The 11224-nt window shown below is 51.4% G+C and overlaps 1 protein-coding gene across 2 annotated transcripts in view; it reads right to left on the bottom strand.

Moving 5' to 3' along the window:
- Positions 1 to 3896: 3896 nt before the first annotated feature.
- The window catches only part of HNF4A (hepatocyte nuclear factor 4 alpha), a 30851-nt gene continuing 23523 nt past the window's right edge, over positions 3897 to 11224 (bottom strand). For both annotated transcript variants that reach the window (XM_077832083.1, XM_077832084.1), the window contains 5 exons: positions 9894 to 9981; positions 8764 to 8919; positions 7311 to 7547; positions 5865 to 5987; positions 3897 to 4039 (listed from right to left, as the gene is read on the bottom strand). In XM_077832083.1, coding sequence (XP_077688209.1) covers positions 3897 to 4039; positions 5865 to 5987; positions 7311 to 7547; positions 8764 to 8919; positions 9894 to 9981 — 747 coding nt within the window. The remainder of the gene's footprint in view (positions 4040 to 5864; positions 5988 to 7310; positions 7548 to 8763; positions 8920 to 9893; positions 9982 to 11224) is intronic.

Raw genomic sequence — 11224 nt, 5'->3', positions numbered from 1 at the left:
GGGGGCGTTGCCTTCGGCACCCTAACCCCCTGTCCTAGCCCTGAGCCCCCTCCTGTAGCCAAACTCCCTCGCAGAGCCCGCACCCCCATCTCCACTCCAAATCCCTGCCCCAGACTGGTGAAAGTGAGTGAGGGTGGGGGAGAGTGAGCGACGGAGGGAGGGGGATGGAGTGAGTGGGGGCACAGCCTCAGAGAAGGGGCAGGGCCTTGGGGCAGGGCAAGGGTGTTTGGGTTTGTGCAATTAGACAGATGGCAACCCTAGCCCTGGGTTTCAAAGGACTGCTCCACTTTGCTCCCCCAAACCGCCTGGTCTGGTTGAGTGGCTCCTGTTCTGTGGGGCTGGTTGGGCTCAGCTCCCCACGTTAAGCATTGTGAGCTGGCCCCAGGAGCATGGGGTTGCAGTACCACGCAGGTTTGGCTCAGCCCCTCTGATGTTGCGACTTGGGGCATGCGGTTGCAGTGCCACTCACTCAAATTTGACCCAGTCACACCCCATCAGAGGGGCCAGGCCAACCTGAGCATTGCTGCAACCCCATGAGTCTGGGCCCAAGTCACACAGCTCGAACCAGGGAGCTGAGCCCAGCCTGCTCCATGGGACTGGAGCTGCAGGAGCTGCTGTTGCAGGGTGAGTGCAGAGGGGGCTCACTCTACAACTTCCCCCACCTCCAAGGGGCAGCATCTGATCCCCCCCAACCCCACGAACTGGGAGCAGGACTCATCCTACTTTAGCCATCGGAAATGTTGGGATGTATGTCTTACGGTGCACACTATAGCTTAGATTAAACTCATCTGATCAGAAGGGCAGGTCATTAACTGCCTTCCCTAATTGTCAGTGTATTTCTTCACCTTCACAACTATAGAATCATAGAATCGTAGGATTGGAAGGGACCTCGAGAGGTCATCTAGTCCAGTCCCCTGCATGCATGACAGGACTAAGTATTATCTAGACCATCCCTGACAGGTGTTTGTCCAACCTCCAATGATGGAGATTCCACAACCTCCCTAGGCAGTTTATTGCAGTGCTCAACCACCCTGACACTTAGGAAGTTTTTCCTTATGTCCAGCCTAAACCTCCCTTGCTGCAATTTAAGTCCATTGCTTCTTGTCCTATCCTCAGTGGTTAAGAAGAACAGTTTTTCTCCCCCATCCTTGTAACAGCCTTTTATGTACTTGAAAACTGTGATCATGTCCCCTCTCAGTCTTCTCTTCTCCAGACTAAACAAATCCAATTTTTTCAATCTTCCTTCATAGGTCATGTTTTCTAAACATGTGGCAGATTAATTCACTTTGTCGTCCTTTTGGGCATTGTAGGCCCAATTCTGCCTTCATTTACACCCCCCTGGAACTAGTGGGCGTGGGGTGTAGAACTAAAGCAGCATTCCCATCTCGAAACAGTCAAAAATCATGAGTCAACCCCCCCCAAGAATCATGTGATTTCCTTTAAAAAATCCTGGGATTTAAGAGAAATAGCTTTAGGCTTCTTTTCCTGTACTCTCTGGTTTCTGAGCCTTCACTGCGTAATTTTTAACTTACATGTGTTCAAGCTTTTCTCTACAACCACGATGTCTAGAAAGTTACTTTTTCAAATGAAATTCTCATGCAATCGTATGCTTCCAGCACCTGGGGCTTTAAGAAAAATACCAAATATTGAGAGACTTGTGATAAAATGAGAGTTGGCAACATTGTTGAAGACCCATTTGGTTTATGGGTCAAATTCAGCCCTGGTGTAATTGGGAAAACAAAGGTATGCACACTCCCTTTTGCCAGAATTAACTAGGGCCTGGGGGTTTAGAACTATGCTCCCAGAAGAAGAAAAAAATCCATCTGTCCAGGAAAAGTTAGAAAATATTTTTGCATTTATTTCTTTTCTTATTAATACAAACTCTAGTGAAGAAATATTCCTCTATTTCCATTGGAAGGCAGTAACCAGCAAAAAATTAGTGTACTGTACTGGGGATGTCTGATGCGAATGAAATGTGCACTGAGACATATTCCCCACACACTATCTCTACATACAGTTGGAAAAAGATGGTCTTGTTATTAAGTTGTTTGCATTTAATTTCCTGATCATAAATAATCAATGTGATTTACAAAATAATGTATAGAAAATGATTAGATTCATCATTGCAATAAATTACTCAGCAAAATGCTATCGGGTCTGACAGACAATACAATACTTTGATACCCGCAAAGAGGGGCGGGGTGTTGGTTTTTGCATTTGAAATCCAGGGGCCATATCCGCAGCAGGCGTAAATCAGAGGAGCTTTCATTTACACTAGCTGGGGATTTGTCCCAAGAGCTTCTGGCAGTTGTGACTCCACCACTTCTTGATGTTCCCACAAGGCCAAGACCTCGCAGAAATACAGTGTGTGATAAGGAAAAGCTAGTATTTCCCCAGGAGGTGATTTCAGTTCTTAGGGAGAGAGAAATCGCTAGCTTCATGGCCTTCTTTCCCTGTGGTGGGGGGAGCTGCAGGGAATAGCACCAATAGGCTTCAGTGAGCAAAAAAAAGACACAAGCAAAGTAAAACCCAGGAGCTTCTATGGCGAGGGTACAGGCCATGGGCTAGATGGGACATAATAAAACGTCTCTCCCTGACCCCTTGAGAACTTCACAGCAGAGTTTGAGGTTCCCTGGTTTTCTAATCGTCTTCATGCTTTGACAGTCTGTATCTTTTGGACTGTCACGACTAATCTCTGTCATGATATAAAACCCTATAAATCTGTGATCAACCAGTTGTACTGTTCTGTAGGAGAAGTCCACATGGCACCAGCCATGGCTCTAATTCATCATTTGGGATTAAAGATGGGCCTGGACCAAGCCGCTGGGTCCAGCTACTCCCAAGCCTTGAGGAACATGAGGTTCTGGTCTAACCTTTGTGTCTTGGGTCCATCTCTCATCTGTCTACCTCTGAATCCTCCCCACTCCCCTTCATGCCTCCTCCCACAATAATCTCCCATGAACAGGCTGCAGATAAGCTTTTGCTTATAGTTCACCTGTGTGAGTACCACTAGGAGGCACAGACATGCACAGGATCCCAGCAATCATCCTAGTGAGATCTGTGCAGTATTTCAGGGTGCTGAGCAAATATCGTCCCGCCCCTCCCCCCATCTCTGTACTTCCCAAGCCCATTAGCTGAATTCCACAACTCCACCATCATTCCATTGCAATTAGCAAAGATGCCGTGGTAGCGTAGTAGAAGAATTTGCTGTCTTTGCCTCCTTCAGTTTCTGCCATGGGGAGGGAATAATGGTGCTGGGATAAGGAACCCCAGCAGCACCCCAACATATGGAAAGTCTGAAATGGCAGGGAATCCAGAAGCACCAGTGATTTCCCAGCCCAACTCACTCACCATGTGGACCAGACTTTGGCTAAATATTATCCCAAGGGTTATGATACCCCCACCCCCGGAATGATGCTTTCCAGAGAATTTAACATCGGCTGAAACTTGGGACTATTCTGAGAAGCGTTAAAGACAGTAGCAGACATCTCCGCCCTTCCTTCAAATGCAACGTCTGTATTGGACAAGTCCTTTCTTTTCAGTAGTGTCTGGTTTGCTTTGAACCCACTCCGAGGCAGTAAAGAAATGGCCAGGCGCAACCTCACAGCCAGTCCATGCAAATCTCAAAAGAGTCACCAGCCGGCATGAGTTTCGGTTCTGGCCCTTCATATTAGGACTAATGATTTCACTATGTTTAACTCCCAGATATGTAACTCTCAGCTGGACCATGGCATGTGCTCTCCCTAGCTGCACAAAGACAGCCTTTGGTTTTATTCCAATAAACAAGCCGATGCGTTTGTGCCTGTGAATCCACCGATAGCGTCCGTCTTCACTGGGACAGTCTGTTTTCCTCTATACAGTCTTTCTAAAACAGGCTGGTTTCCTTCTGGGAGATGCTAGATGACTTCTTGTTTTGTGATGGTGGGTTGTGGGATTGAGGCTGGCTGTTTTGCTACAGTAGCGATGGCCCCAGGGAGTAGTTTGTATTGCTCAGATCCTGAGCCTGCAGGGGGGGAAGGCTGAGGTGTTTCCGGAGTGGCTGCAGAAAGAAACACTATGTTACAAAGGCAGAAGGAGCAGATGCTACCGTGCTATGAGGATTCAAGATGCAACATTCAGATCTGGATCCCAATTCCATATACCCCAGAGTTTGGGGGAGGGCTAAGGATCTGGGTATGGTTGGATCCTTCTAGTCCTGGCACAAGGGTTACAGATGCAAAAGAGAGGCCAGCTGCTCTTAAATGAAAACACGGTTTCCAGTGGGCTATACACATGCTGCTGTTTAGGCTGCACTACAGTCTCCAGTGCAGACAGCCGCAAGAAGCACAGGATCAGGGGTTCTGTGCCTGCCTTTTATTCTGTACTGAAGATTCATCTGGTAGGTAGGGTTGCTAACCCTCCTGGTTTCACTGGGAGTCTCCCGGAATAACGCTCTATCTCCTGGAGTCTACTGCAGCCAAACCGGGAGATTTTAGCTGTTAAAGGTCCAGCGCGGCAGTGGGGCTAAGGCAGGTTCCCTGCCTACTGTGGCCCTGGCCCTGTGCCACTCCCGGAAGTGGTTGGCACTGTCCCTGTGGCTCCTGGGGGAGGCAGGTGGGGCTCCGCACGCTGCCCCTGCCCTGAGCAGTGATTCCACAGCTCCCATTGGCTGGGAACTGCGGCCAACGGGCGCTGTGGGGGCGGTGCCTGTGGGCAGGGGCAGCGTGCAGGGACCCCCTGCCCACCCCCCACCTAGAAGCCGCTGTTGGAAGGATGTGCCAGTCGCTTTCGGGAGTCGCCCGAGGTAAGTGCCGAGCCCCTGACCACCTCCTGCACCCCAACCCTCTGCCCCAGCCCAGAGTCCGCACCCAAACTGCCTCCTAGAGCCCGACCCCTCACCCTCTCCTGCACCCAAGCGCCCTCCCAGAGCCCACACCCCCTCCTGCACCCAAACTCTCTTCCAGAGCCCCTGCACCCCAACCCCCTGCCCCAGGCTCAGTCCAGGGTCCCCTCCCGCACCCAAACTCCCTCCCAGAGCCCGCACCCCCTCCTGCACCCCAACCCCCTGCCTGAGGCTCAGCCTGTAGCCACCTCCTACACTCTTAACCCCTTGGCCCCACCCTCCCAGCCCAGAGGCTGCACCCCCTCCCGCATCTCAACCCCCTGCCCCACCCCGGTGAAAGTGAGTGAGGGTGAGGGAGGGATGGGGAATGGAGTGAGTGGGGGCGGGGCCTCGGAGAAGGGGCAGGGCAGGGGTGGGGCCTTGGGGAAGGGGTGGGGAATAGGGCAGGGCAAGGATGTTTGGGTTTGTGCCATTCGACAGCTGGCAACCCGACTGGTAGGTTGCGTTTGAATGTCATCTCCGAGATCTAGCTTTGTGCTGTGGCCAAGCATGATACCCTAGTGATCAACCCCCTCATGCTGGGTTCTTTGGACAGAAAGACAATGGGGAGGCCAAGACAGGGAAAACATTAACAGAAGTTTTACTGGTTTTCCCCCAGACATACCAGGCTAGTCTTTCAGGGCCTGATCTAATCAGCACTCAGGAGTCATGCATTGGATTGGAGCATTTGTCCCCAAATTAGAGCTACTGTAAAAACTACAATCTGCTAGGGAGTGTTCAGTTGAATCAAGCATTCAATCTAATCTCCTCTAACGTCCCCGCCCCCCTGTGTGTCTTTCTGCAGAGGAGTTTCTAGCACCATAATACCCATCTTGCATCACTGTGGCTTTGCAGTATAGAATATGCTGGGGTGGCCCTTGAGGCTCAGGGATGTCACTGGAATGCCAGCCTGATTCTTACACTTCTTACTCATTTCATTTAGCTTTATTCCAAACAAACAAGGTCTGTTTTGGCAGCTGTCAGTCCTGCTAGGGATACTTACACATCTGCCCATTGTGCATCTGAGCGGGCATCGTGTTCGCTACTATGACGTTCGTCCCCAGATTCTCCTGGATCAGATGCGGGTGCAGAGGGTGGTGAGCATGAGGCGTTTCACTTGACGAGCCTAGAACCATTTCAGTGTCAGTCATCATGAGCAGGACGGAAGGGGAAAGCACTCGACAGTCCAAAAGAGTATAGCCCAGGAGGGCCAAATGTTCACAGCCAGGCCAGGAGTTCCAGGTGCACTATTGTGCAAATGATCAGGACACGCTCCCTCCCTGTCTTCCACTGAGACCACACCTCTGCCACAGCAACACCGGCTGCAGTGTCACTCTCCTCTCCTCTTGGGCTTCAGGGGAAGAGCTAAGTGCAGGAGCAGCACAGGGGCAAACTGCTGCTCCACTGCATACATCACAGGAGGTTATCTGAGCTTTCAGCAGCTAGTGGTAAAGCTGGGCCATGCTTTACCAAACCTTTCCATTGCCCTTTAGTGCACGTATTGCTCCCATGACTCTCTTAGGGGGAAACAGGACATGGGTAAGTAGCTGACTCTGTCTTTTGGGAGATGCATCCTCTCAATGTGCATGGGGGTGATGTAAGGACAGAGGGGCAGCTTGTCATCCCTACAGCAGCTGCTTCTGTTGGGAAGCAGCACCTTTGCACCATGTAGCAACCTGCATGGAACCTGGGAGGAGCACAGGTTGCAGGAGGAAAGGGTTTGGAGGAGGCACAAGGAAGTCAGTCTGTGTGCTCATGGCTAGGAATACTAACCTGAAGCTCTGTAAATAGTTGCATAAACCAGAGGCGTCAACTTCCTGGTTTCCCCGGGAATGCTTGATCCCCACTCCGCCCCAGGCCCCGCCCCCACTCCACCCTTTCCCCCAAGGCTCCACCCCACCCTGCCTCTTCCCACCCTATTCTGCCCCCTCCCCTGAGCGTGCCCCACCCTTGCTCTGCCTCTTCCTGCCCCCCGCTCCTCCTGCACGCTGCTAAACAGCTGATCACCGGTGGGTGGGAGGCACTGGGGCAAGGGAGAAGAGCTGGTCAGTGGGGCCGCCGGGGGGTGCTGAGCACCCACTACTTTTTTCCCATGGATTCTCCAGCCCTGGAGTACCCACGGAATCGGCGCCTACAGCAGAAACAGCCAGTTTTGTGTAATAAGAGCACAGTGCTCTCCTGTTATTACCCAGCACATGGTACACGAAACACAATGCAAGCTGCAGGGGGAGGGAATTAATTACATCTCTCACAAGCTGCAGCTTCTGAATGAAGATAGATGATCTCCTTGGGTTGATGTGCTCAGCTCCCTGCATCAGGAGGTCTGAGCACAGGACTGGGAATCAAGGACACTCCCCATTCTGATCCCAGCTCTTTCCCTCCCAGTGACGAGAGGGTGATGAGGTTGTGCTGAGGATTAGGGTTACAGAGGCTGAGCACAGATACTCACCCCCTAGCAGCATCTCCTGCAGCAGGTTGTCAATCTTGGCCATGCCAAAGAGTTTGACAAACTGAATCTGCTCAATCATCTGCCAGGTGATGCTCTGCAGGGTGGGCAGCAGGAGCAGCAGCTCACCAAAGCGGCCCCGCGAGTCATACTGCCGGTCATTGATGTAATCCTCCAGGCTGACCTGCACCTGGTACCGCATCCGCTTGATCTTGGTGGGGTCGCTCAGCCCTTTGGCATCTGAAACAAACCATGGAACAAAAAATGGAGGGCTGTTTCCCCAAGGGAGAGCCCCTCTCCAGTGCCACTAGTCGTGGGCTCAGCCTGGCCTGGGTTGTCTTTCTGGCTCCCTGCAATCTGGTTTTATAGACATTCGTGGTTCTTTTTCTAGGGCTGAGTTCTCCCCTGCATCCAAACTTGGCTTGCCACAGAGGCGGGAGCCATCCATAAGCCAGTTATGCCTCCGTTGTTCTGCACCAACCTTGCCCCAGCATCCATAGGCGCTGCCTAAGGACTGTGCTAACTAACACCACCAGTGTAAGGACCCTAATGCACGTATCACCAACAGAGGTTCAGTGTAGCACAACTCTACTCTGTCACCTCCAGGCCTGCCTTGACATGTCCCCTTCCTTACCTGGCAGGCCCCTGCCATGAATGAGGAGGGGGTGAGCTGGCATAGGAGCCCCATTCTCCAGGTTTAGATGAGAAGAGAGGTCCCTTCCACAAGGGGAATTCTCTGCTGACTATTTAAGGCCTGGATCTAGTCTCTTTGTGCCACCTGAGGAGCACAAAGTGACAATACCATCCTGGAGAATCATAGAATCATAGGCCTGGAAGGGACCTCCAGAGGTCATCTAGTCCAGTCCTCTGCATTCATGGCAGGACTAAGTATTATCTAGACCAGGGGTCTCAAACACAAAGCACACGGGCTGCATAGGCGCCAACTCCACCATTAGCCAGGAATTAGCTTCACCAGTATATGTTGCATTTTGCACCAAGAAGCCCTGTATAGTAAAAGTCTACAAATGAAGGAAGCTAGGGATGTAGTCTGGCCATTGACCCCACAGGAACACTGTGGAACCAGCACCTTCCCAGAGCTCCCAGCTCTGCTAGTAACAATCCCATTGTCTTGACCGCCAGGGCCGCTGCCTTTTTAACTGTATTCAGGGGGTCAAATTCCTCTGTCATAATAGGCCCAGCACTATCTCACTGTATCCAAATGCCAGCACCCTGCAAGGAAACACAGGGTCCCAGAAGGGATTTGGGGATCTGTAGGGGCTCTGAAATCACTGAGGAAACCACCTTGAGAAAACCAGGTCCATCCCACCAACACTGTACCAAATTGCTGGGGCACTGGCTAATGTGAGAGCAGGGCGAAGCTCTTGTGTGGTTGCTACTCTGGGTTTTGTAAGAAGAGATCTTTTCCGGTGATTAATTGTTGAAGGTTTGGGCCTACCTGGGTCAAAAAAGATGATGGCTTTCAAGCAGGCATATTCATTGTCATCGATCTGCAGCTCCTGGAATGGCAGGACCAGCTCATCGAGGATTCGGACGGCCACACGGATCACCTCCACCAGCTCAGGGCAGTTCCGGGGGATTATGTGGTCATTTCCTTTAGGAACACAATAGAACTATATCACCAGCTGCTCATGATCAAACCAGGAACAAAGAGGCACCTGAGCGCCTCAGACTTTACTACATCCACCAAGACTTACAATGCTGACCAGGGGTTCACACATTCACTCCTCACCTCACATGACCAAGACTGGAATTAAGTGTGGTATGTGGGTGTGAGTGTAAGTGGAGACACATGACTCTGGCCTCCTGAATCAACAAGCACGCAGGATCGTTTGTAGACTTCAAGGACATCACAAAGCTGCTCCCCATGGGTAGGCCATGCATGGGACAGGTATCATTACTTTGGGACAGGATGCTGCAACATGCTAGTGGTTTCCTAATGAACACAACAGGCCTGGGCTTTAGCAACTGGGCTTTTTTCTATCTCAGAACAGGAGTAAACCTACCTGGGACAAGTGAAGTTTCCTCTTCCACTCATCCCCGAGCAGCAAATGGGCCTGACTCTATATACATCCACTGCCTTCCTCTCCTGTAGCAGAAGGGATGTGCTGGCCATAAATGCTGACCTATGTTATTCAAGCAGCCCCTTCTCACTCTATTACTGGGCAAAGGAAGATCATTGCAACAAGGAAAAGCTGAATGAAGATGGAGGCTTTGCTTCTCACTTACGCTAAGGCCTCTTTTCACCTCTCTGGCAGCGTGATGGGATCTTAATGGGGGGGTCAATGACCTGTAGACCCCTCTACCCTGCTGGAGCACTGTAATGGAGCTTTATGGTGGAAATGTGAACCGAGCCCTTAGATCTGACACACCAACCAAACCCCAGGGCAATGCTGGGCTCCCTGGATACATGAGAATTCCGACCCAACGCGCCATTCAGCAAAAATGACACAGGACAAAACAAAATGCCCATCCCCTTCCAATCCACAAATAGGATGCTCCTGTGTGAGTGTATCTGCTTTACTAGAGGAAGCAGCAGCATCCTGGCATAGAGGAGAAGTGGTTTACCTAATAGCAAGATGTCTTTGAACACCATGGACCTCTTAGCAGCTCCCAGGAGCAGGTGTTCTCCTGCATGTGCCCTCAGCAGTGCCACCTGCAAGGACAGAGACGTATTATCCGGGTGACTGGGAAAAGGGGGGCAAGTGCTTTGATTCCACATAAGTAGAATGTAGAGGAAGTGCCCACTCCTGCATTGCGCACATCAGGGCAGAGGAGTGGGGTCCTCACTCCTGTTATATGTGAGGGTTCAAACACAATGTACTCCTCCATCTCACTGCTCCTCAGGTGCAGCACCTCCAACCCCTTGGCCAGGGAGCCAACAATCTAAACCAAAAGATGCTCAAGATACTAGCCCAGCACCTGAAACACCCAATTACGAGCCACTGGGAAGAACAAATCAAAGCGAGCAGCAAGCTGGACTGGTCCAGATCCCTGCACAGAATTCTCACCCACCTCACTGTGCAGCACTAAGGCCGACTCTCACAACTGCTGATCACACACAAGAGGTGGAAATCGGGAGGCACAAAGCCCAGTCTGAGAAGCAACTGTGCACCCAGAATGGCAGCAGAGACTGAGAGAGACACACACACTTCCTGCTCCAGTGTCCCAAGTATAAGGAAGGGCAAGAAGTGATTAGGAGAAACTGTGACTGACCCTGGGAGAAAAGAGAGAGATGGCATCATCCCACAGAGCAGCCAGCCACTGGCTCAGGAACGGATAGTCGTGAAAAGCAGGGATCAAACCCCAAAGAGTCTGTGACCCAGCCTGGTGGGGGGCTTCCTGCCTCTGACAGACACCTGAGATGTTTGTCTTTTTCTCACAGAACCTGTCACACCAATAATATCACATTGACTGGAAAAGAATTGGACACTCACACCAGAGAGGCAGAGTGACTCCTGCATGATACGTGCCATGCTAGAGAGCTGGGGGAGCAGGGGTCACTCCTGCATAATGCATTCATGCCAGGGGAGAGGGCGGTCTCCATTTCACATTCTACATCATGACACTGAGTAGGATCATTTCCATGTCCCCCGTTTGTCCCACCACTGAGAGGGGTCACAATCTCACACGCTACATCCCACCAGGAGTGGGGTCACCATCTCATGCCTTACATCCCACCAAGAGGGCGGTCACCGTGTCACGCACTACATCCCACCAGCGGGTGGGGTCACCATGCCATGTGCTATGTCCCACCAGTGGGTGGGGTCATCTTCTGGTCATTTGCTCCCCCAGTGGCAATGGACCGTTTAGACCAATGAAGGCACAGAGATGTTTTTCTGCCCTGATGTTAATAATTGATGTTCTTCATGTTACACCCCTCAGTGGTTCCTGAGAAT

The sequence above is a fragment of the Eretmochelys imbricata genome, chromosome 13, assembly GCF_965152235.1.
Source record: "Eretmochelys imbricata isolate rEreImb1 chromosome 13, rEreImb1.hap1, whole genome shotgun sequence".
Lineage (NCBI taxonomy): Eukaryota > Metazoa > Chordata > Testudines > Cheloniidae > Eretmochelys > Eretmochelys imbricata.
The sequence above is the reverse complement of the archived record's forward strand: the minus strand, read 5'-3'. Positions and strand labels throughout refer to the sequence as shown.